The 22,838-nt window shown below is 56.1% G+C and overlaps 2 protein-coding genes across 5 annotated transcripts in view; both read left to right on the top strand.

Annotated features, from left to right (window-relative positions):
- Nucleotides 1-9,684, top strand: part of LOC133771698 (stimulated by retinoic acid gene 6 protein-like) — a 49,291-nt gene extending 39,607 nt beyond the window's left edge. For 3 of the 4 annotated variants that reach the window (XM_062207918.1, XM_062207917.1, XM_062207916.1), the window contains 7 exons: nucleotides 2,716-2,797; nucleotides 3,074-3,122; nucleotides 3,542-3,659; nucleotides 5,018-5,137; nucleotides 6,382-6,545; nucleotides 7,638-7,784; nucleotides 8,327-9,684. In XM_062207918.1, coding sequence (XP_062063902.1) covers nucleotides 2,716-2,797; nucleotides 3,074-3,122; nucleotides 3,542-3,659; nucleotides 5,018-5,137; nucleotides 6,382-6,545; nucleotides 7,638-7,784; nucleotides 8,327-8,436 — 790 coding nt within the window. In that variant the 3' untranslated portion in view covers nucleotides 8,437-9,684. The remainder of the gene's footprint in view (nucleotides 1-2,715; nucleotides 2,798-3,073; nucleotides 3,123-3,541; nucleotides 3,660-5,017; nucleotides 5,138-6,381; nucleotides 6,546-7,637; nucleotides 7,785-8,326) is intronic. The other variant, XR_009867612.1, reaches the window with a different exon arrangement.
- Nucleotides 9,685-14,490: 4,806 nt separating this feature from the next.
- Nucleotides 14,491-22,838, top strand: part of CCDC180 (coiled-coil domain containing 180) — a 55,267-nt gene continuing 46,919 nt past the window's right edge. Inside the window, exons 1-7 of the mRNA XM_062207915.1 lie at nucleotides 14,491-14,564; nucleotides 15,674-15,864; nucleotides 18,018-18,106; nucleotides 19,049-19,158; nucleotides 20,098-20,226; nucleotides 20,319-20,429; nucleotides 20,548-20,643. Of these exons, the coding sequence (XP_062063899.1) occupies nucleotides 14,496-14,564; nucleotides 15,674-15,864; nucleotides 18,018-18,106; nucleotides 19,049-19,158; nucleotides 20,098-20,226; nucleotides 20,319-20,429; nucleotides 20,548-20,643 (795 nt within the window). The 5' untranslated portion in view covers nucleotides 14,491-14,495. The remainder of the gene's footprint in view (nucleotides 14,565-15,673; nucleotides 15,865-18,017; nucleotides 18,107-19,048; nucleotides 19,159-20,097; nucleotides 20,227-20,318; nucleotides 20,430-20,547; nucleotides 20,644-22,838) is intronic.

Below are 22,838 nucleotides of genomic sequence, written 5' to 3'. Positions count from 1 at the left end.
GCCTTGCTCCCTCCCTCCACTTTCTTCTCCCTGGGCGGCAGGGATGATGTGGACACTGCTGCTGCCCCCGCCTGCCCGACAGACACTTGTCTGCCCCTTCCCTCAGCCTGTGTGCACTGAGAGAGCTTCAGAGGGAGCATGACCAGGCACAGCCACGCCGCAGAGGCGACTGCACAGACCTGGGGTGGGGGGGAGCTGGGGGGGGTGAAGGCATGGGGGACAGGAGTCCTGCGTTCCCATCCAGGCTGCCCCTGTCACCCAGCAGGACGGCCCCTGCCCTGCTTCCTTATCGGGACCACAGACAGATTATGGAGAGGAAGCACTCCACACACTGCAGAGCAAGGTGCCAGCACTTTGGTTTCTCTTAGTGTTATCCTGACCTACTCACGGGTGCTTAAAAATGTACGGGAGGCCGGCACCGCGGCTCACTAGGCTAATCCTCCGCCTGTGGCGCCAGCACACCGGGTTCTAGTCCTGGTCGGGGCGCCGGATTCTGTCCCGGTTGCCCCTCTTCCAGGCCAGCTCTCTGCTATGGCCCGGGAGTGCAGTGGAGGATGGCCCAAGTGCTTGGGCCCTGCACCCGCATGGGAGACCAGGAGAAGCACCTGGCTCCTGGCTTCGGATCAGTGTGGTGCACCGGCTGTAGCACGCAGGCCACAGTGGCCATTGGAGGGTGAACCAATGGCAAAGGAAGACCTTTCTCTCTGTCTCTCTCTCTCACTGTCCACTCTGCCTGTCCAAAAAAAAAAAAAAAAAAAGTATGGGAGGACTTCAAAGAGTCCAACAAAAAATGGAATCAAAAGGTAAGTTTAGTTTGGTACAAAAACTTGAAATCCATGCACAATTGTAATCTAATAATTTTTCTGATGAACATACAGACCCCTTGTATATAACAAAGAACATTTAGTTCAAAGTTAGTCCTCCTCCCACTTGGATCCCTAATTTGTTGATCCAGATAACCATTGCTAACTGTTTTTGGTGTACCCTTCCAGAAATTTCCAAGGCACAATGCAGATTGTGTGTGTGTGTGTGTGTGTGTTATCAGCACACTCAACTCCAATACTGCCTAATAGGAACATAATGAAAGCCACATATGCAACTTTGAAATTGCTAGGAGCCACTCCTTTTTTTTTTTTTTTTTTTTTTTGAAAGTCAGAGTTACACATAGAGAGAAGGAGAAGCAGAGAGAGAGAGAGGTCTTCGATCTGCTGGTTCACTCACCAACTGGCCACAATGGCTGGAGCTGTGCCGATCCAAAGCCAGGAGCCAGGAGCTTCTTCTGGGACTCCCACGTGGGTGTAGGGGCCCAAGGACTTGGGCCATCCTCCACTGCTTTCCCAGGCCATAGTAGAGAGCTGGATAGGAAGTGGAACAGCTGGGACCTGAACCGGTACTCACATGGGATGCCAGCACTGCAGGTGGTAGCTTTACCTGCTAAGCCACAGTGCCGGCCCCTTAGGAGCCACTCTTTTTTTTTTTTTTTGACAGGCAGAGTGGATAGTGAGAGAGAGAGAGAGACAGAGAGAAAGGTCTTTCTTTGCCGTTGGTTCACCCAACAATGGCTGCCATGGCCGGCGCGCTGTGGCCGGCGCACCGCGCTGATCTGATGGCAGGAGCCAGGTGCTTCTCCTGGTCTCCCATGGGGTGCAGGGCCCAAGCACTTGGGCCATCCTCCACTGCACTCCCTAGCCACAGCAGAGAGCTGGCCTGGAAGAGGGGCAACCGGGACAGGATTGTGCCCCGACCGGGACTAGAACCCTGTGTGGCGGCGGCGCAAGGCGGAGGATTAGCCTATTGAGCCGCTGCGCCAGCCTAGGAACCACTCTTAAAAAAGGAAAACCAGGGCCGGCGCCGTGGCTCAATAGGCTAATCCTCCGCCTTGCAGCGCCGGCACACCGGGTTCTAGTCCCGGTCGGGGCACCGATCCTGTCCCGGTTGCCCCTCTTCCAGGCCAGCTCTCTGCTGTGGCTAGGGAGTGCAGTGGAGGATGGCCCAAGTCCTTGGGCCCTGCACCCGCATGGGAGACCAGGAGAAGCACCTGGCTCCTGCCATCGGAACAGCGCGGTGCGGCGGCCATTGGAGGGTGAACCAACGGCTAAAGGAAGACCTTTCTCCCTGTCTCTCTCTCTCTCACTGTCCACTCTGCCTGTCAAAAAAAAAAAAAAAAAAAAAGGAAAACCAGACTGGTTACATTAATTTTAAAAATACATTTTATTTTACTTCACCCAATATATCCCAAATGTTATATCTTAAAATGTCATGGAAAATCTATGAACAAAATAGTTCCAGCCGTTGGCAGCCTGATGTCCAGGCACAGGGCGAGGACCGTAGAGAACAGGGGCAGGATGCAGCACCTGGGGCGGGGAGGGGGCTCCTTATCCCATCCCAGCTTGATCTCCCTTTGTGTGTGTGTGTGTGTGTGTGTTTGGCTTTAGGCTAGCAACAAAACTGATTCTCTGTTTTTAACTGGTTTGAAATCTCTTTCCTTAAATGTTACATATTTGCCATAGAAAAATAAGAAAATACAGGAAGTAAAGTGAGTAAAAGCCACACCCGATCTCCTCTGTCAGACTCAGTCACCTGGGGTGTGTGTGTGTGTGTGTGTAATATAGTTTTGACAAAACACATTGAACTTGAAGACGTTGAAGGCCCATTGGAGCTGAGCCCACCCCCGGGTGGTGAGTGTGAACGTGACTGTTTCCCACTTTTCTGCAGAAAGCACATGAAGAGGCTATGGGCAGGAGACAAGCACTTCCTCCCCTTGAAGTTCCAGAACCCGTCGTCGTCGGGGAGCGTGGTGAGTCTGCAGGGGCCTCGCTCCAACCTGCTGCGCGACACCCAGCCAGGGCGTGCAGAGTCCTTAAGCCCAGACCCCCTCTGCTGCCGGCCGACTCGGGACAGCTCCTCAGCCCCTCTCCCCAGCCCTCAGTTGCCTCCTCTGTAAATAGGGACGATCACAGCGCCTGCCTCCCTCGGTGGGTGGGTGATTCTCAGATGAGCCAGGCACGCTGGGCACACGAGTAATGAAGGTGAGCTGCTGCTCAGAGACCCCTTTTTTCCTTTACGACCTCAGGTGGCCATTGCAAGGTACTCTGGCTGGCAGATCGCCTACATTCTTTGGGGTAAGTGTCATCCTGAGACTCACTTTCCCTGGATTCCGTGGAGTCCTGCCTGGGGGAAGCAGCCTGAGCGTCGGCCCTTAAGGGACCCTCAGGATAGGGGGTGCACACAGTGGGTCACCTTTACCACCTGCCCTGAACCCACGGAACGTGTATGCTAAGGGCAGGGGTGACCCAGAGGAGGAAGTGTCTGTCCACGCCCAGGGCAGGTCTCAAAGCTTTCCAAAGGAGCTGGCATTTGAACTGTGCCTGGCAGGGGGAGGGGAGCAGGGGGAAAGGGGCATGGCTGTGCCAAGTGGAATCAACAGCATCAGCAGCTGAGCCAGGGCCTCTGGGGGAGGAGGGCTGAGGGAGCGCTTCAGAGGGGGGCAAAGGGGTAGGTCGTGAAGGCCGTGCAGTGACCCTGGCTCCCCCGCCCCCAGGCTATCTCATCATCCACGTGGTGCAGAGCCTGTGCGGCATGGCCATCACGTATGGCCTGGTGCTGCCCTGTATGCACAACCGCAGCCTGGAGATGCTCCGAGGGCTGGGCATCGGAATGTAAGTGCTGGCGGGCAGCCTGGCTGCGTCCCGGGACCTGGGGGCCCCCAGCTGCTGGCCAGAACCCCCTTCCCTGCTGGGATCTCACCCGCAGTCCCTGGTCTTGGCCATCATCACATCAACTCACAGGGAGAACCTTAGAGTTAACAAAAGACTTCCCCTCCCACTGTGACTGGGACCCTCCCAATATTGTGTGTGTGTGTGTGTGTGAGAGAGAGAGAGAGACAGACAGACAGAGACAGATTTGTCCATTTTCCAAGTGTGAAAATAGAGGTTTAGGGAAAGAAAGTAAGAGACAGGACAGCGTGGCGGAAGGAGGCAGGGGACCCTGGTTAAGCTTTTGGATCTGCTGTGTGTGACGTGGGGTAAGTTGTTCCCCCCTATCTGGAAGACAACGTTGAACACCAGCATCCCTCAGCACATGGATGCACCTGTTCTCCTATCAGCCTGTGAGTCAGGTGCTGCTGTTAGCGCAAGAGACAGAGGCACAGAGAGGCCAAGCATTCTCTCTAAGCAGATGGAAGGTGTGGCATTTGGAGCTGGGCACTCTGAAAGCAAAACCTCCGGCTACCACTTCCCCTCCATCACGCTGGAAGATGTCAGCTGTGTGTGTGGTGCTCCCTGGGGATCTTCCTGCTCTGAACTCCTTGATTCCATACCTAGAGCCACCTGTGAGTCTGAGGCAGGGCCAGCTCTGTCCACTCTTCTCAGGCACCTCCCCAAACCCTATTTATACTTCTGATTCTCAAGCTGTCCACACCCACCCAGCTGACACTCCCTGGTGAGAGGGGACCTCAATGAACTCCTAGTGTAATGGGCTGTGTCTGGGCTCAGAAGACCTGGCCTTGGGGCTGGCACTATGGCATACTGGGTTAAGCTGCTGCCTGTGACGCCAGCATCCCATGTGGGTACCCATAAGAGTTACAGCTGCTCCATTTCCAATCCAGCTCCCTGGGAGTTCAGCAGAGAATGGCTCAAGTCCTTGAGCCCCTACTACCCATGTGGGAGACATGAACGAAGCCCTAGCTCCTGACCCCTGGCTGTGGCCTGGCCCAGCCCTGGCTGTGGTGACCATCTGGGGAGTGAACCAATGGATAAAAGATCTCTCTTTAATTCTGCCTTTCAAATATGTAAATTAATTAATTAAAAAAGAAGAAGACCTGGGCATGTGGCCTTAGGAGAGCCACCTCCACTTTGTGAGCCTGTGTTCTCGGCTGTGCCGTGGGTACGCACATGTCCCGTAGATAGTACGGCACAGTGCTCACACGCCTGCTGTTGCACTGGACAGTCAGTGGCACCAGAGTGGGGCCCCGGGAGTGGGCAAGGCTGCCTGCGGACGGGCTCGCCCTGTGTTCCAGCCTCACCGTGTCCATCGTCGTGGGCCTCATGATCCTGCAGGTGTGGATCGCCTCCAGCTTCTTCCTGCAGCCAAAGCTGGGCCCGGCTGACAAGCAGAAGCCCCTGGCTCTCAACAACAGGTGAGGGGGAGAAGGAATGCGGCAGTGTCCCCAGGCAGCTTCCCTGGGTGGGCGCTACTGCCTCTGCGAGGTTGTGGTGTAGTGGCCCAGGGAGGGCCCTGGGGCCTGGCTGCCTGGGCCCACTCCTGCCTCTAGCCCTTAGGAGTCACGTGCCCTTGTGTGACTTAACCAAACATCTGCGAACTTCAGTTCCCCCAGGTTAGGAATACTTGTGCAGACCTCAAAGAGCTTGAGGTATAAACCTGAATTGAGGACATCAGTGCCCAGCACAGGGCAGGGCTGTCCGGGGCTTTCATCCAAAGCCGTTCACTTACTGGGGGAGCAACATGGGCACTGAAGGTAAAGAGTTGACTTCGATACCTCTGGCCTGTGAGAAGCTCACAGCCATGGAGCGGGCGGCAGAGGCCACAAGGACGGTGGGCTTCAGGGTGAGCAAAAGGAGGAAAATGAATAATGGAAGGGAAGAGGCAGGGGAAGTGCAGGAGAGGCAGGGGAGGTGGAGGAGAGGGGGAGGGGGGAGGGAAAGGGAAGGAGGTGGGGAAGGAGAGGTGAGGGAGGTTCATCTCCCAGTGCCTGGAAGGAACGCAAAGCTGCACTGGACAGGATGCTGGGATCTCTGTAGGCAGAGAGGGGAGGGCGTGGCCGGCAGCCAGCACAGCAAGGATGCAGGCAGGAAGCCACAGACTGGCAGGACACGATAGCAGAAGAGTCAGAATCCAAAATGATTGCCAAGCCGTGGCCTCCCGTGGCCTCCCGTGGTGAGGGACAGGAAAGGGACACAAGTGATAAGGCAAGAAAAGTCGCTTTCAGAGGGGTCCTGAAAAGCAGGATGCAGAGTCTGGGCTTCTTCCCAGAGGCAACAGGAAGGCACAAGATCTGGTGGTCCTTTGGGGAAGGTTCCTCCCTCTTAGGGGACTTTGGGACCTCTGGAGGTCGGGGGGCGGGGGCAGGTGCTTGTGGCCACAACAGGGGGATGCCCGTCCCTGTGCTGCTGCGGCCATGGATCCAGCTGCAGTGCTGAGATTTCTTGCCCTACAGGAAACTGCAGCTCCCAAGGAGAGAGCGCACGACCTGCTCTGCTTCTCACCCTCCCCGGCAGCCCTGAAGGAGGGTACTCAGCTCCCCTGCCCCCTCAAGCTCTCAAAGCCAGGAGATGAGAGTTGTAGGGTCTTTCCGGGTCTGGGGGCCTGGGCCCGGCCACCTTGCCCTACTGAAGGGGCTTCGTGGCTGGCTTCTGCCCACAGGAAAGCGTTCCACAACTTCAACTACTTCCTGTTCTTCTACAACGTGCTGCTGGGCCTGGGGGCCTGCCTCTCCCGGCTGCTCATCAGTTGTGTCCTGGGCACGTGGCTGATCGCGCGCATCGACAGGACCATCATGCAGAGTGGCTACGAGGCGGCAGACATGGGTGAGTGTGGAGCCCCCACTGGCCGCCTCCTCTGGGGAGGCTGTCCTTGAACCCTGGCGGCAGCTGCCTGGGAAGACAGGTATCAGGTCACACCTTTCGCTGGTGCTCAGGGCTCATTTTTCCCTGGAGGCCACAAAGCCAGGCAATAAAAATATGCATCCCAGGAGACAGTTCGAGAGTATTTGATGCCTAATCACATGGCAGACCTCTGGGATATAGAAGAGGGATGGTTAGGGGCGGCTGAATTTTGTCTAGGCAGTCAGAATTTAATGTATGAAGGCACGGCTGTGGTGGTAATTAAAAGCTTACTTACTTGGGAAAATGTTCCTTTGAAATACTCCAAACTCAAAGCCATTTCTGAGGGAGCAAAATGAGTTTCTACTCAATTTCCAGCCCACCAGCACTCACGCACGTACTCATCCATTGTGCCACTGTTGCCTCCTCTGTCTAAGCCACGGCTGCTCCTGGCCCCTGGAGCTCTGTCGCTCACCAGCTATGTGGACAAGGGCACCATCTCTCTCCTTCTGTCCTCCTCCTCCTCCTGATATTTACTCGTTTATTGAAAGAGTTACAGAAAGAAGGAGAGGAGTTCCCCTATCTCAAACTCTTTCAAATAAACGAATAGAGGAGGAGGAGGAAGGAGGAGGAGGAGAAGGAGGAGGAGAGAAGGAGAGGCAGAGAGAGAGAGAGAGGTCTTTGATCTGCTGGTTCACTCCCCAATTGGCCGCAATGGCTAGAGCTGTGCCCATCTGAAGCCAGGAGCCAGGAGCTTCCTCCAGTCTCCCATGTGAGTACAAGGACCCAAGGGCTTGGGCCATCCTCTACTGCTCCCAGGCCATAACAGGGAGCTGGATCGGAAATGGAGTAGCCGGGACTCGAACTGGCGCCCATATGGGATGCCAGCACTGCAGGTAGCAGCTTTACCTGCTATGGCACAGCACCGGCCCCCAAGGGTACTATCTCTAAGAAGCCTCATTCTCTGGATTCTCCACAAAGGCTCAGACACCCCAGGGACACAAACTGACACTGTACTCAAATCGTAAGACACACACGCACCGGACAGAGCCGGCCTGAGCTGCCCCTGGGTTTCAGGGTTCAGTGCATGGACTGGCATGCTCTACGTGGACCACTACCACACCAACCCAGTGCTCGTCAGCTTTTGTCACATCCTGATCACGGGCCACAGGGAGAGGAAGGTGCAGAAGGCCATACAGTACTGGTATCTAAACTCATCAGCAGGTGAGTCCCCTCTTTGAAGCTACCCTGGGTTCACGCAGCAGGAAATGAGTGCCCAGAGGCTTCCTGGACCCCCGAGCTGCTCCCTTTTCCTCTGCGCTATATGCCCTGGGCACCCTTCAGGAGGTGTGGCTCCGGGTCCAGCCTGTGTCTGGTCCTGCAACCTGGCCTCCTTTCTGGTTCCTGGAAATGAACTCTGGTTCTGAGTGGAGTCTTCCATCTCCCATGTGTTGGAGACTCCCATGCGATGCGCCGGCTCCCTCCAAGGTGGGGCTCGGTTGTGATTCTCCTGCCCTGTTGCTTAGTGCAAGCTCCCTGAGGCTGCCCTGTCTCTTTAGGACTCAGATGTGCTCGTTGTTGTGCCCATGGGGTGGACACCCAAGTCTGGGGGCAGCTTCCATCCTTCCAGCCTCCCTCGTGTGCCCAGGAGTCCCTATCCAGCCTCTGCTCCAGCTCGCACAGTCCAGGCCGCCCATCCCAGAGCGTTTGAGGGCAGTGGAAGCAAGCTCCCCGACCCCAGTCGATCTACTGTGATTCTATCCTAGGTCCCCGCATCTCAGCCAGGTCCAGGACGAGGTGGTTCCTGCTGAAGACCCTGATCAACAACCCCGGACTCATCACGCTCAGAAAATCAAGACCAGAGCACAGCTCCTAGGAGTTTACCCGGCCCCTGCTAACGTGCTCAGAGAGCTGGCGCTGGCCCCATGTTCCCTGCCAGGCCAGGCCACATGCGCCTGAGAGAGGCTCTGCCTAACCAGCAGCTGTGCCTGCAATGAGATGGGCTGGCACAGGCACTGCCCGTGCCTATGGCAAACAGCATTGGACACTCACGGGACGGCTGGGGGTGCTGAAGTCTCAGTACTGTTTTACTCCACTGAGGGAAAAAAGCAATCAAAAACTAAAGAAAAGTCAGATGAACAAACTTTGCCCTTGAATGACTCCCATGGTCCATTGTGGGTAGGCAGCGGTGGGGAGTTGCACTTAGTTTAAATACGAGAGAGAACTGTGCATCACTACAGAAGGTGGCAGGGGGTCCACACCAGCAAGGCTCACCCCTCAGACTGTCTTTCTCTGGAATAGAATGTGGCCTTCAGCCCAGTGGGGTCCTCACTACTTCCTTCTTTCCAGGCTGCATGGGGGGTGGGAGAGAAGGCAATCCATCATTCCTGCCTCCCTCCTCCCACCGATCTGGGAGGCTGAGTAGACACAGGAGCTCTCCTTCCCGTGGGCGCCAGAACAAGGAAGGGCTCAGAGCTGACCTGGGCCGTGGGCACAAAGGAGATGCATAGATTCTCTCCGACCAGGGCAGGAGTACCTGGAAAGCCACCTGCCTGAGGAGGCATTCCAGCGGAGGGATAGACAAGCCCGCAGGTGAGTCATGAGGCTGGGGGCTGCTCAGAGCCGTCCCAAGGGGGGGCTGCTCAGAGCTGTCCCAAGGGGGCCTGGATGCCAGGCGAGGAGGCTTAGTCCCTTGCTACTTGCCACACTTCTTGTGCCAAAGCCTAGGGCTCTGATGGCCTCAGGTCTGTTCAGAACCTGACCATTCAGAGCCCCTCAGGAAGCCTAGGCAGGTGACATGAGGACCCCAGCAACATGGCAGAGGAAACTCCCCATCCACCTCCTGTGCCAGAGCACCTGTCACGTGGTTGTCATAATTAAGCACCTGCTGTAAACCTAGTCGTGTTTCAAAGCATGTTTGCCAGAGCTGTCTCTTTTAACTTAGCAAAGAAATTTTGTCATTCTGTTCTCCGAAAACTGAGAAAACTAGGATCCTCACACAACTGCTTTATAGCTGAGTGGCATAGGCCAAGTTACTCCGTCATTCTCTGTTCACTTTCCTTATCTGTAAAAGAATAATACCTCGTACTACCCAAAATTGTTTTGAATATAAAATGAATTCATAACTACACTCTTTTTTTTTAAAAAAGTCATTTATTTTTTTAAAAAAAACTTATTTGAAAGGCATATTTACAGAGAGAGAGAGAGGGAGAGAGACAGAGAAAGAGATCTTCCATCTGCTGGTTCACTCCCCAAATAGCTGCAATAGCCAGGGCTGGGCCAGGACAGAGCCAAGAGCCTGGAACTCCATCAGGTCTCTCACATGGATGGCAGGGACCCAGGCACTTGGGCCATCATTGCTGCCTTCCCAGGGGCATTAGCAGGGAGCTGGATTGGAAGCAGGATTGGAACTGGAGCTCTGGTATGCAATGCGGCAGCAGCTTAACCCACGGCACCACAGCACTAGCCCTAACAAACACTCTTTTTTTAAAAATTTATTTTATTTATTTGAAAGACAAAGTTACAGAGAGAGGTAGAAACAGAGAGAGAGGTCTTCCATCCACTGGTTCACTCCTCAGATGGCTGCAACGGCCAGAGCTGCGCCGATCCTAAACCAGGAGCCAGGAGCTTCTTCTGGGTCTCCCATGCGGGTACAGAGGCCCAAGGACTTGGGCCATCTTCTTCTGCTTTTCCAGGCCACAGCAGAGAGCCAGATCAGAAGTGGAGCAACTGGGACTAGAACTGGCACCTATATGGGATGCCACATGACAGGCCAGGGCTTTAACCCGCTGCACCACCGCTCTGGCCCCTAACAAACACTTTGAAGCTAGTGCCTGACCTATCCTAAATTCTCAATAAATAGCAGTTGTTATTAATCAGGTGACGCTTTGTGATGATCTGATTAACATCTGCTCGCCTCCTCACCGAGACACCAGCTCCCGGAACAGAGGGGCCCTCCTGGGTTTTGCTCACTATCACTGAGTACCACATCACCTGTGCCATGGGAGGCCCTGGTAATGAACTTGAAAATAGGGAGTGAACCTTGTGCTGGTGAAGTCACCTAGCAGAAGCAATCCTGACTTGAATGCAGAGTGAGTGAATGCCAGTGAGTGGGGGAAGCTAGTACATAAGGGATTCTTTGTGATTCACCCCACCGAATGTTGTGATGCGGCTCGGCTCGTATACAGTTCCCTGGGATTGGAGGAGAAAACCGCTAATCCTGCTGGTGCGAAGCCGGTGAAGACTTCCCTGAACAAGTGACACGTGAGCCTTTGTTTCCCTCCCTCCCCCACCTCTTCATTTCTTTGTAGAGAGATGGAGACAGACAGACATCTCTCATCACTGGGGGATCCCCAAATGTTCACAACAGCCAGGGCTCGGTCAGGTTGAAGTTGGGAGCCAGGAACTTAATTTGGGTCCTGTGGGCAGCTGGGATGCAAGTACTGGAGTTGTCACGTGCTGCCTCCCAGGATCTGCATTAGCAGAAAACTAGGATCAGAGTGGAGGTTGGACTCAAACCCAGACACTCCTCTATGGGATGCAGATCCCATAAATCTTTTTAAAAGATTTATTTATTTGAAAGACAGAGTTACAGAGAAGGAGAAAGAGAGAGGGAAAGAAAGGTTTTCCATCTGCTCCTTCACTCCCGAAATGGCTGCAACAGCAGGAGCTGGGCTGATCCAAAGCCAGGAGCCAGGAGCTTCTTCCAGGTCTCCCATGTGGGCACAGGGGCCCAAGCACTTGGGCCATCTTCCACTGCTTTCCCAGGCCACAGCAGAGAGTTGGTTGGAAGTGGAGCATCTGGGACTCGAACCGGTGCCCATATGGGATGCCGACACTACAGGCGGCAGCCTTACCCGCTATGCCACACCACCGGCCCCCGACACAGTGTCTGAACAGCTGTGCTACATGCCAGCCCCCACAGGACGTTTCTTACCTGTGTTGGGGGGAAGGCAAGGTGGGGCTCCCAGCTGTGAGGTCTGTATTCTGGGAGTGTCTGACGATACTCAACATGAAAACACTTTACTTCAAGGCTTCCGGGCCTCACTGCTTCCCAGGGACCCTGATGAGGTAAACCCAGAATGTGCAAAGGGAAACGTGCTGCGAAGCTCCCCTGATGATCTTAGGCAGCAGAGCTCCAGGAACACAGTTCTTCTTTCTACTCCTGTACCACCTTCACACAGGCTCGGACAGGACAGCAAGGGCATCCGAAAGACACTGGGTAGCCTCCTAGGTCCCGGGCATGGGTGCAAGCTGAGCGACCAACGTATATGCCTCAGGAATCCCAGAAGGAGAACAAGAGGGGAAATGGACAGAGAAGTATTAGAAGAAATAATGGCTAGAATTTTCCCAGATTAGCTGAAAGACGCATAAATGCACATCCAAGAAGCTTCATGACCTCCACCCAGGAGCGACTCAGTCACAGCCACACGGAAACACAGTGCAGTCAAGGAGTTAAGCATCGAAGACGAAGAGAGAATGCGGAAAACTGCAAGAGAGAAGAGACTCCTTCCGGGCAGGCAGTCCTCCATCTGAGTAACGGGGGATGGCGTCTCAGACATCGCGCACCGTGAGCACGATGAGGTATTTAAACCGCTGAAAGGAAGAAGCTGCCAATCAAGAAGCTTCTGTCTGAAAAGCTGCATCCTTTACTAGAGGTCGAGAGTGAGGCATCCCCAGAGATCCCGAAGCTAAGGGAGCACTGGGAGAGCTGCCACGGAAGAAACGCGGAAGCGAAGCCGTGTGAAGAAGGGGAGATTCCTGATGCGCAAAGCTCCGTGGAGAAACATCGATCCCAGCCTGGGTGTGTATGTTTGGTGTATAATGTCTATTTCCTCTGTGAAATAAAGGGAAACACAAACGCATACACCAGCCGTTATAAACCTGTGTTAATGGGCACACAGGTATTGACGTGTAATCTGTGCTGATAAATATAGAAAGGAGAGGGGACAGAAATGTGTGGAAGCAGAGTGTTTGCCCACAATTGAAATTAAGTACCAGTATAAGCTGGGTTGTTACAAGCTTAAGATGTTAACCTCATCTGCAGTGTAACAACTAAGAAAACTGAAACACACACACACACACACAAATAACCAAAATAATACACTATCAAGAAAACTAAATAAAAAAGGCTATAATGGATAAATTGAAGGACAAATATCATATAAGACATAGAAAATGAGTAAGTCGCAGAAGTATGTCCTTCCTCCTCAGTAGTTAACTTTAAATGTATTAAAATCTTGCAGATAGGGGTGGTCACTTGGCCTGACCGTTAAGATGCTCACCCTCCATATCAGAAGGGTTCCGTGTTTGGCCCTAGCTCCTGACTCCAGCCTCCTGCCGACACAGGCTCTGGGAGGCAGTGGAGTTGGCTCAAGCAGTTGGGTTTCTCTCACCTACATGAGAAATCAAGATTATGTTCCTGGCTCCCAGCTCTGGCTCCCCAGCCAATGCAGGCACTTGGGGAAGGAACCTGCAGTTTTCGTATCTCTCTGTATCTCTGCTTTTCAAATAATTTTATAGAATTATTATTTTTGAAACTTTTTCCAGTTAAAAGACAGGGCTTGGGGGCCCACTCTGTGGTATAGTGGATAAAACCGCCGCCTGCGGTGCCAGCATCCCATCTGGGCACCTGTTCGTGTCCCAGCTGCTCCACTTCTGATCCAGCTCCCTGCTAATGATCTGGGAAAGGTGACCCAAGTGTGTGGGCCCCTGCACCCATGTGGGAGACCTGGAAGAAGCTCCTGGCTCCTGGCTTTGGATTAGCCCAGCTCCAGCCATTGTGGCCATTTGTGGAGTGAACCAGCAGGTGGAAGACTTTTCTCTCTGTCACGCCCTCTCTCTGTAATTTTACCTCTCAAAAAATGGAGGGAGGACTTGGCAGAAAAAATAAAAGACATGATCCATCTTACATGCCATCTAAGAGAGACTCTAGATGAACAGACCAAAAAATGTTGAAAGTAAAGTCATGGAAAAAACAAAACAGAATTCACATGGAATCACAAAACACTCCCAATAGCCCAGGAAAGCCTGAGGCACTTAAGCCCTGGATTCTGAGCCTTGTAGCCGCCTTTCAAATGCGGAACAGGTGGATTCCTCCGGAGAGTCCCGGAGAGTCTCACTCTCCGGTGTGCACCACCCGAGCTACCCAAGGCAGAGAGAGCACGGATGCCGCCCGACCGTGATGGCTCAGGGCCGCCTCACAGGTGCTCGAAGCTCCTGGCCGCCCTGAGGTGCCTCCTCCTCAAGGAGGGAGCGGCTGTGAGGGGCGTGGCTCCCCGCCCCGCCACGCGGGGGCGCCCGTTGCTAAGGGCAACCTCCCTCCCAGGCCGGCCAGGAAAGCTGGGCCGGCCTGCACAGCCTGGCTGCCCGCGTTGCCTTGGAGACGGGGCGTCCTGCCGCGGTTACCGCGAGAAGCGGCGCTCTCAGGTGGGGCCGAGGCGCAGGGGCTGCACCGGCTGCCTTGGAGGGGCGGGAGCCGGGCTGGAGAGCGGTGCGGTAGGACACTGTAGGCGCCTAATTCGCGTGGCCAGAATCAGGCGGCACCCTCCCCTCTGTCCCCCGGAGCTGGACTCCCAGCGGGGTTGGGGCCCAGTCCCAGTGGACACCCTGGGTGCGTTTCCCCCCGGAAAGCCTTGGCAGGGGGAGATCAAGCTATAATCCTATGGGGTTGGCTTCCTCCAAGTGCCCCCCGTGGTTTGCGAGGTGCCCGGTGCCAGCAGGCCCCGGGCCTGCCCTGAGGTTTGTTTCAGGGCTGTCCCTCGCCCCTGCCTTTCCTCTTCTTGTTGAAAAGGAAAACCTTGAGGCCTCCGGAGCCGAGGCTCCCTCCCGGACCTGCCTTTGAGGCAGGCGTCGGTTTCCCAGCCTCGGAGTAGGAACTGAGGCCAAAACCCAGACGCGTTTCCCAGGCGACGGCCTCCCGGCAGGGGCGACAAGATGTCGTCGGTGGGGAAGGTGACGCAGGTGCAGAGTGGGAACGTCTACCAGCAGCTCTTCCAGGCCCAGGTAGGGCGGCCTGCTCGGCTCCCCCAGACGCCCCTCCCCTGAAGGCTTTCCTGCCCGCGGCTGCCCCAGAGCGGGCTCTGTGAGTTTCAAAAGAACTCTTACTGCCCCCTGAAATCCCCGCCTGCAAAGTTAGCATGTCTGTTCTTGAAAACTGGAAAACTTGAGTGAAACATCTTACACTTAAATGGCTCAGGAACAGGCTGGGTCAGCCAGTCGATGTCCTGGATCTTTGTCCTGTGCAAAAAAGCGGTTCTGAAGTTTCTTCGCCAAAAACGGGTTTCATCCGGTGCCAGGGGTTGGGCCCTGCGTTTCCTTCCCCCCCCCCCCCCCCCCGGCGTCTGTGGCCGTGGGGTGCTTGGTGCTGTCTACTCAGTGTTCAAGGAAAGGCCTCCTGGTGACCACGGGGGTTGTTGACATGGCCTCGTCACTACACAGGAAGAAGCACTTCTTAGTGGAAACACAGAGGCCCCAGACCTTCCCACGGGGGCTCCAAGCTGCTTATTTAAAAGGGATTTTCCTTCCTACGTTGAGCCCTGCCTGATGCTCTTTGTAGAACCTTTGAAACTGATACCAAGAAGCCAGAAGAACAATGAAATGATGCATAGGATCCTTCCCCTACTCAAAGCGACACGTGTGACCTACTTCCAGCCATTTCTTTGCATTTTGAGGTCATTCTGCATACTTTGGGTTATGTTTAGTTTATGCATTCAGTTGCTGCATTTAGCTAGTGTCCTCTCATAAGGAATATTGTAAGCCTCATCTCTAATAAGTACCTGACCCTCCATCCATCAAGGGGGCGTGCCGTGACTACTCGCCCAGTCCCCTGTGGTTGGACATGTCTGTGTTTCTAATTCCTTGTGATTATACAGAACGCTGACATGAGCTTCTGGCTCCTACATCTCAGTTTCTGAAAAGCTGCTGTCCTTGAAGCAGCTGTTGTGGGGGAGGAGAGCCCCTTGTGGGTGTGAGGCCTGGGGTTGGAGGCCTCCCTGCCAAGTGCCTTCCTGGTGGCAGGTCCCCACGTGTCCTTCTGAGACAGACAGAGTCCCCTGAGGGTCCAGGGAGTCTGCAGCTCTGACCGCCCCATCCCGGGTCTGCTATGAATTCAGGTGCAGCTGGTCCAATCCCTGGCAGCCACGAGGAAGCGGGCAGCAGAGCGTTCGGTGACCCCAAAGAATTTTGCCGGGACATGCTGCCTGAAGAAGGCGGACGTGCCCGAAGGACAGATACCTCCCAGGCAGCAGAAGCGGAAGCCCAGCCTGCCCTGTGGCCGGGTCACGGAAAAACCCATTCTCTCCAGGTAGGTCCTGCCACCAGGCCACATCCCCACATGCACACGAGTCTTCTGAAACTCAAGAAGCTCCTGTAAGATGTGTGCCAGGTAGGAGTGAAGTCTGCAGGTGGGGCAGCTGTGGCTCGGACGACAGGGTTATGGGACAGGAGTCCGGGAAGCTTACAGGGCCTCAGCTGAGGTAAGGGGTTTGGGAAAGGAGAGAATGCTTTGGCCCATTCCAGAAGGCTCTAGAAGGTCAGTGGATGTGGAGAAAGGGCAGGAAGGAGGCTGGAAGAGGCCTTGCAGGCCACAGTCTGTATTCAGGGTTTTCCTGCTGTGAGTAGCTGGCTTACATTCTTGAGATTCCTTGGGCAGCTCTGTGCAGAATGTTGGGGGCTGCAGTCATCCTTGCAACCTTAGTGGGAGCTGTGAGAGGCAGGGCAGGGTGCGCCTCAAGGGTCTCTCAGAGGCAGGACCCTTGGGACCTAGGGATAAATTGGATGCGGGGAGAGGGCTCCGGAGAGTCCGAGGTCTCTGGCCTGAGCGGGGGTGCAGTTCCCCGAGATGGGAACAGGTCGGGGTCTGGTAGGGAGAGCAGGCGTTCCTTGTGCACTTCCAAGTTCAGGAGTTAAACTTGAGATTCCTGGGCACTCCTTTTCAGCTGATGACTAGGGAGAAAGGAAGGGGAAGAAGGGCCCCTCCCCAGGATTCCTGAGATGTGCTCACACAGAGACGTGCTGGGCCCCACCACCTTCAAAATGCCGGGGTCACTGACTCGGCATCCCGAGTCTGTCCGGGCTTCCCAGCCCCCTGCCCCTGACACAGCGTCTGCCTGCCTCCCTCCCTCCCTCTGTCCGCAGCCTCTCCTGCCTTCTCTTTCTTCCTGACCAGGCCGGCCCCATGGCCAGGTCACCGGCTCACCTTCCTGAGCTCCACCCTTCTTCCCATCCTCTCTCGGGTCTTCCCTGAGCCAGGACAGCTGAACAAAATCATGCAGTCTTGAGGGGACCAGTGCTCCCCGATGCAGCCGTCCCAGCTCAGCTGCACCCTCTGAGCAGCCTGGGACTCCTGACCTGGCCCGCCTTCCCAGGCCCTCTTCCACACCAGCCCCCACCCACTCTAGCCTCATTTACTGAGGATCAAAAGCCATAGGCAGGTCTGTTCTCCTGGGCTGCCTCAGCTCCTCCCAGGGGTCGGGACTGGCAGGTGTAGCCTTGGTTTCCTGTATCAGCCCCTCCAGCCTTCTCCCTCTCCTCTGTAGGGAGCCCTGCCTCCACCATCAATCCCACTGTCTCTTGCCTACGCTGGGCCTGTTCCTGGCTCATCAGCCGCTCCCCTCTTGAAAGGCGGAGCCTCCAGCCAGCCACTCCCCCGTCACCATGTCCCTGTCACTACCTTGCATACCTTTCCTTGAGTTACATGTCTTGGGGCAGCTTCTGTTTTTTCCCACGGCGGCATGTGGCTGGGAAGCCTGAGCCAACCACCACTCCCATCATCCTGTGGTCTCCCACGGGGCAGCTTGGGCCCAGGGCCCTTGGGAGTGACAAAGCCTGAAAGACCACCCTTTGCAAGCTGGGCCTTGGCCTCCTCGGCGGCAGCCCGGGTGCTCAGTCTCTGTCCCTGCCAGGTCTGTAGCGAGGTCTACAAGGGAAGACTCTGGCGCGTTCACAGACTTGTGCTCCAAAGCGGAGGTGACCCTGGTCCGCCCGGCCAAGACAGTCCTGCATCCCAGCTCTGTCCTCCTGCCTGCAAGCCCATAGGCCTTGGTGTCACAGGATCAGTCCTGGTGCTAGCTGTGCTGCGTCCAGGGCCGCTCTAAGGTGCCACCCCGTCCCTGGGAAGTTACTCCACTGCCTCACAGACTGGGCTGCTGCAGGCACAGCTGAGGGCCTAGCGCTGCCTGGCTTTCTCCGGTGGCTCCTGGCCCTTCCGTCCCTCGGCTGGTCCATGTGGAAGATGGCCCAGGCCACCTCCCACACTTGGTTTCCCACCAGTGGAGAAGCAGCTCCCTCAGAGCAGGCCAGGGCTGCTTGGCCAGGGCACAGCTGGGAGCCTGGGTACTGCCCAGGGTCTCTGGAATCAGGGTAGGCTTGGGCCGTGGCTGCTGCCCACCATCCCTCTGCCGGGATGGGGGTGGGCGGGGCCTGGGGCTTTACTCCTCTCCCCTGCTTGTGCCCCAGGAAAAAGGACACGGGCAAGAAGGAAAGAGCCCCAGAGAGTGAGAGCGCGGTCGCGGCCCGTGAAGTACGGGGCCTCCTGGACAGCATCGGTGAGCCCTCCCCCCAGGGCCAGGCCTGCCCAGACAGGACACGGGGCTCCAGGGAGGCCTCCCAGGAGGCCCCTGAAGGGCCCACTGTGTCCCACTGCCCGGCCTCCCACCTGGGCATTGCCTGCCTGCCTGCTGGGGCAGGGAGCCAGGGCTGCCTCCACGGGGGCTTTTCTATGAGACAGCAGGCTGACAGTGGCACTGGCCCCCGGGCATGCACAGCAGTACCTCTCAGTCCACACTTGCTTCCCTGGGGGGACTGCATGCATCCTGGGGTGACCTTGTCTCAGTGTGATTCGAAAAGTAAAGCCACCTCAACATGGAGAACAAAGGAAGATCAGACAGAAAGAAGGACACCCCACCCCCACCCCCACCCCAACACAAGTTCCCCTGAGAGCAGGCGGACAGCAGAGAGCTGGGTGGGAGCAGACCCCAGGGCACATGGCCCAGATCCAAACCCCTGTTCATTCCCAGCCCACAGGCTGAGGATCTTCAAAGACTTCATAAAAAACATATATTATGAAAAAACTACACATGGATTTCAAATAGTATGTGTGCCCAAGCAAGCTTACCTTTTAATCCCATTGTCCCACGTGGCTTTTTGAAGTAGCCTTATAGCATGCCGAGTCATAAGGAGTAATGGAATTAGAGCCGTTCCCACTATGTGACAGGTGCTATGTAAGTGTGGGTTATTATTATTAAATATTTAAAAACCCACAAATGTTATTGTTTTACACACAGCCTCTGGGAACTTTTCCTTGACTTTTAAATGTGTATCTGAGACCTCCCTTCCTACAGCTCTTAGGGATTACCTCCATCTTTTCCCTTTTCCCTTGCACCTGGGCCATGGCTGGCCTGGCACCTCGGGGGTCCGTGCTCTGAGCCCAGCCCGTGGAGCTGCAGAACCTCTCCCTGGGAGTGCTCAGGGCTGTCATTGCTCTGCAGTTCCGGAGAAGGCCAGCACCACGGTCCCGCAGGTGCGAGAGGACCCCAAGCAGAAGAGATACGAGAGCTGCCTGGCCAACTTTCAGGAGGAGATCGCGCAGATCGGAATGGTGAGATTCTCGCTCGTGCTCCTCTCCCGCCTCTGGGCTGCCCCCGGCCTCCCAGGCTGCCCAGGATACAGTGGACCAGTGGACCAGTGGACCAGTGGACCAGTGGGCCAGTGGGTGTGGCTAGAGTCATAGCAGCATGGGAGTGACTCATGCTGGTTGTAAGCCGAGCTCCCCTTCACTCTGGGGCAAAGCCTGGAAGTTATGTGCTGCTGTCACTGCACTGGTGGCACGGAGGGGGCTGAGTGGGCAGTGCTCTGGACGGCTGGCCCTGAAGCGCAGCCTTTGCCCTCCCCATGAGCCCTGCTGGTGGCAGGCCCAGGGGCGCTCCCCCTGGTGGCCAACCCTGGCCCTTGTGCACGTCCCTGCACTCGGCTCCCAAGCCTCTGCAGAGATTCATCTCTAGTCAACCTGGTGCCTGGCGCCATCCCTAAATGGGGCCACCCTTTGCTCCCAGGGCTTCTCAGAGCCCCAGCTCTCAACTCCACTTCTCTCTGAGTCTTCCCTGAGTCCTGTGGTCCCGCCCTGGAGCACTGAGGTTGGGCCCCCCAGCCGGTGCTCAGGACGTCCCAGCTACGTGCCAGCTCTGCTTGTACCCACGCCCTCTGTGGCTTTGCTCAAGCCATGCCCTGAGCCTCCGTGTCCTCTCATGAAGCAAACTTGGCCTTCTTTCACGCGGCCACTTCTTGAATTGGTGTCTGTCCAGCGCCAGCCAGGGGCCAGGCCTGATGTGGGCAGCTCCTCGCCGGGCTGTGACAAGAAGCAAATGAGTAGAGAGGGAGGGGCCAGCACAGCGCAGAGTGCCGGGCGCGTGGCATGGCTGCTGCCGGCCTCCGGGTGTGAGCTCACTGGTAAACCCCAGCTGCTCAGCTCTGTGGAGCTATGGCCGTCCTTGAGATGGAACCCTGTCTGGCCGCTGCCCAGGACCCCGGCTCATTGCAGGAAATGGAACCTCTCATCTTGGAGACAGGGGGATGCTTTCTGAAAAAGCTCTCCGAATCTGATGAAGGCATCGACCGTCTCTTCACAAAGGTGGAAAACGACATCGACTTCGAGAACTACTCCTTCCAAGTGAGGGTGCCTCCCTGTCTCGGCCTGCCCCGCCCAGTCCGGCTCTTGCCACCCTCCCAGCAGTCTCCTGTGTGGCCCCCTTGTGTGCACAGAAGCTGTGGGAGCTGTGGGAGAAGGTAGCTGCAATGTTCCTGACCCAGAAGCAAGGGATCAAGGAGCTGGACGAGGCCTTGCACTTGCTGGAGTTCTCCAGGGCAGACAAAGTGAGTGGGCTGCCGAGCGGGGCCTGGAGACCCCCACTCCAGGGTGGAGCGGACTCCTCTGCTTCCTTCAGCTCTCTGAGAACCGATGGTCACTACCTGGGCGCTGTGTCGTTCCCAGCTGAAAAGCGTGCTGACCAAGTACGTGGAGATCATAGAGAAGACGTCCTACCTCATGAAGTCGGACGTGCAAAGGCTGATAGACCAAGAGGCCATGGTGAGTGGTTTTCTGGTGCACAGGTCAGGTCTGGGGGGTGGTGTGGGGGGATGGGACAGACCCCCAGGATGCCCCCTGTGTGTCTCAGGAGTGGTGGGCCTCCCCTCTGCAGCATTTCCAAGAAAATCAGGCGGGCCGCTCAGCTTGGGAGTCAGTCTTTGCTGTCGTCAGCATTTTCAATGGGAAACCTTCTACTGTACATTGCACACTTTCCTGCCAGTGTAAACCAGGCACACACCCGGCCCATTGCTGTTGCTTGCAATCCAAAGCCTTGTTCTAAATCAGATATTCAGACATGGCTTGCTTATTTCAGTTTTAAAATTTTTATTTATTTTCAAGTCATTTGAAAGGCAGACACACATACACACACACACACAGAAAGAGAGCAGGAGTATCCTGCCTCTATTTTCACTCTCTAAGTGCGCACAGCAGCCAGGCTGAAGCCAGGAGCCCAGAACTCTGTCTACATCTCCCATGTGGGTGGCAGGGACCCAAACACTTGAGCCATCACCTGCCGCCTCCCAAGGTGTGCCGTAGCAGGAAGCTGGAATTGGGTGCAGAGCCAGGACTGGGACCCAGGCAGTCCCATGTGGCCTGTGGGCATCCCACGCACCTGCTGCAGTGTTGTGCTTGCGCTGAGTGCCTCCTGGGACGTTTCTCAGCTACTGTGTGCAGTGGCACAGTTGGGGACTTTTGTGGTCTCAGCAACTCCAGCCTGCCTTGTCTGGTTTTTCTAGCTGCTCTGGCCTCTCCTTCTGTGGCCATCAGTGCCTGTTGCTGAACCATACCTGCCTCTTGGTTCTGTCCCCACTGCCTCCTTTTCCTCACCTCCAGCCTCCCCCAGCAGCTCTCCTTGGGATGGGAAACATGAAATCTGTGGTTGTTCATGATGTCTCCCAAATCAGGGGGAAACCTAGCCCCTTCGCTGTGCGAAAGAACTGCCTTTGGCTCCCTGGGGCTGTGTTTTGCATTTGTGGATTCCCTGGCCTTGTGCAGAGAGCTGGGCCTCTGGCAGCAGTGTGGACTGAAGAGTGCCGTGTTCAGGATCACAGCGGGATCCAGCCTGCCCTCCACACAGCATAGGCACGGGGTGGGGGTTGGGGGACATAGCCTTCCCTCTCCACTGCCCGGATGTGAAGTTCCCGAAGTGGCTCGGCCCCTGCACCTGCACACAGCCTCCCATCCATCCGGGACCACGGTACCTGCCAGGACTTGTTGGGGTGATGACAAAAGAGGGCTCAGCAGTGGAAGCTCTCTGTGGGACAGAGACAGAGGAGGGCGCCTAAGCTGCGGATGTCTGTCGACATCTCACTGGGCGAGTGAGAGTTTTCCACAGTCCGCTGTCTTTCCGTGTACCGCTGCCCGGTGCTTATTGTTCTCACCACAATAACGGGCACTTGCCACTTGCTCTGGGTGCATTTTGCTCATTTCACCACACGACTGCTGTGAATTGTATTGGCCCCAGAGCGTGGCTGCGGGTCTGGAGTCTGAGAAAACACCCGCCAGCCAGAAGTACAGCTGGCCTCACACCTCGGGCTCTGCTGAAAAGCACTGCTGGGGTCTCCACGGCCCGTGCCAGCCAGCGCCCTCTCCTCCCCAGCAGGCTTTGGGCAGTGTCGGGGGGTATTTGGGGCTGTTCCTGTGGCTGGGGGAAGGGGATCCCACGTTCACTTAAGAAGCAGCAGCGATGATGAAGGGCAGGTCAGTGCCACACTGTGAAGGATCGTCCCCACTCCTGCCAAGGTGGAGCAGGTGAGGCCCGCGGGGAGCACTGCTACGGAATGTTCTAGCTCCGGCCTCATCGCGGCCCGGTGACCTGGTTCTCCTCACCCTCATGTGATGGTGTGAGCACTCTGCATTTGGAGCAAGTTTATTTAAAAAAAAAAAATAGTAAACATGTAGAGCCCACGGGAATTCTTAACTCCTTTCACTTGCACAAAGCATCTGTTGTGGGTTGAAGCTGGGTTGAGGTTTGTGTGGTCCAGGCCCAAGGTTAAGCCTTCCAGGAAGACCCTTGTCACTTGTCCATGGCTGCTCAGCCCCAGGCAGCTTCCTTGGGTACCCCCAAGGACCCCCAGGACCCCTCCTACCCTGCCACCACCCCACCCAGTGCTCAGCCAGCACCGCTCTCCCACCCAGCCTCGTTCTGAGCGAGAGAGTCTTGCCAAGCTGCAGCCCTGCCCACCTGTGCCCAC

The sequence above is a fragment of the Lepus europaeus genome, chromosome 12 (genome assembly GCF_033115175.1).
Source record: "Lepus europaeus isolate LE1 chromosome 12, mLepTim1.pri, whole genome shotgun sequence".
NCBI classification, from domain to species: domain Eukaryota; kingdom Metazoa; phylum Chordata; class Mammalia; order Lagomorpha; family Leporidae; genus Lepus; species Lepus europaeus.
This window is presented reverse-complemented; position numbering and strand designations above follow the sequence as displayed.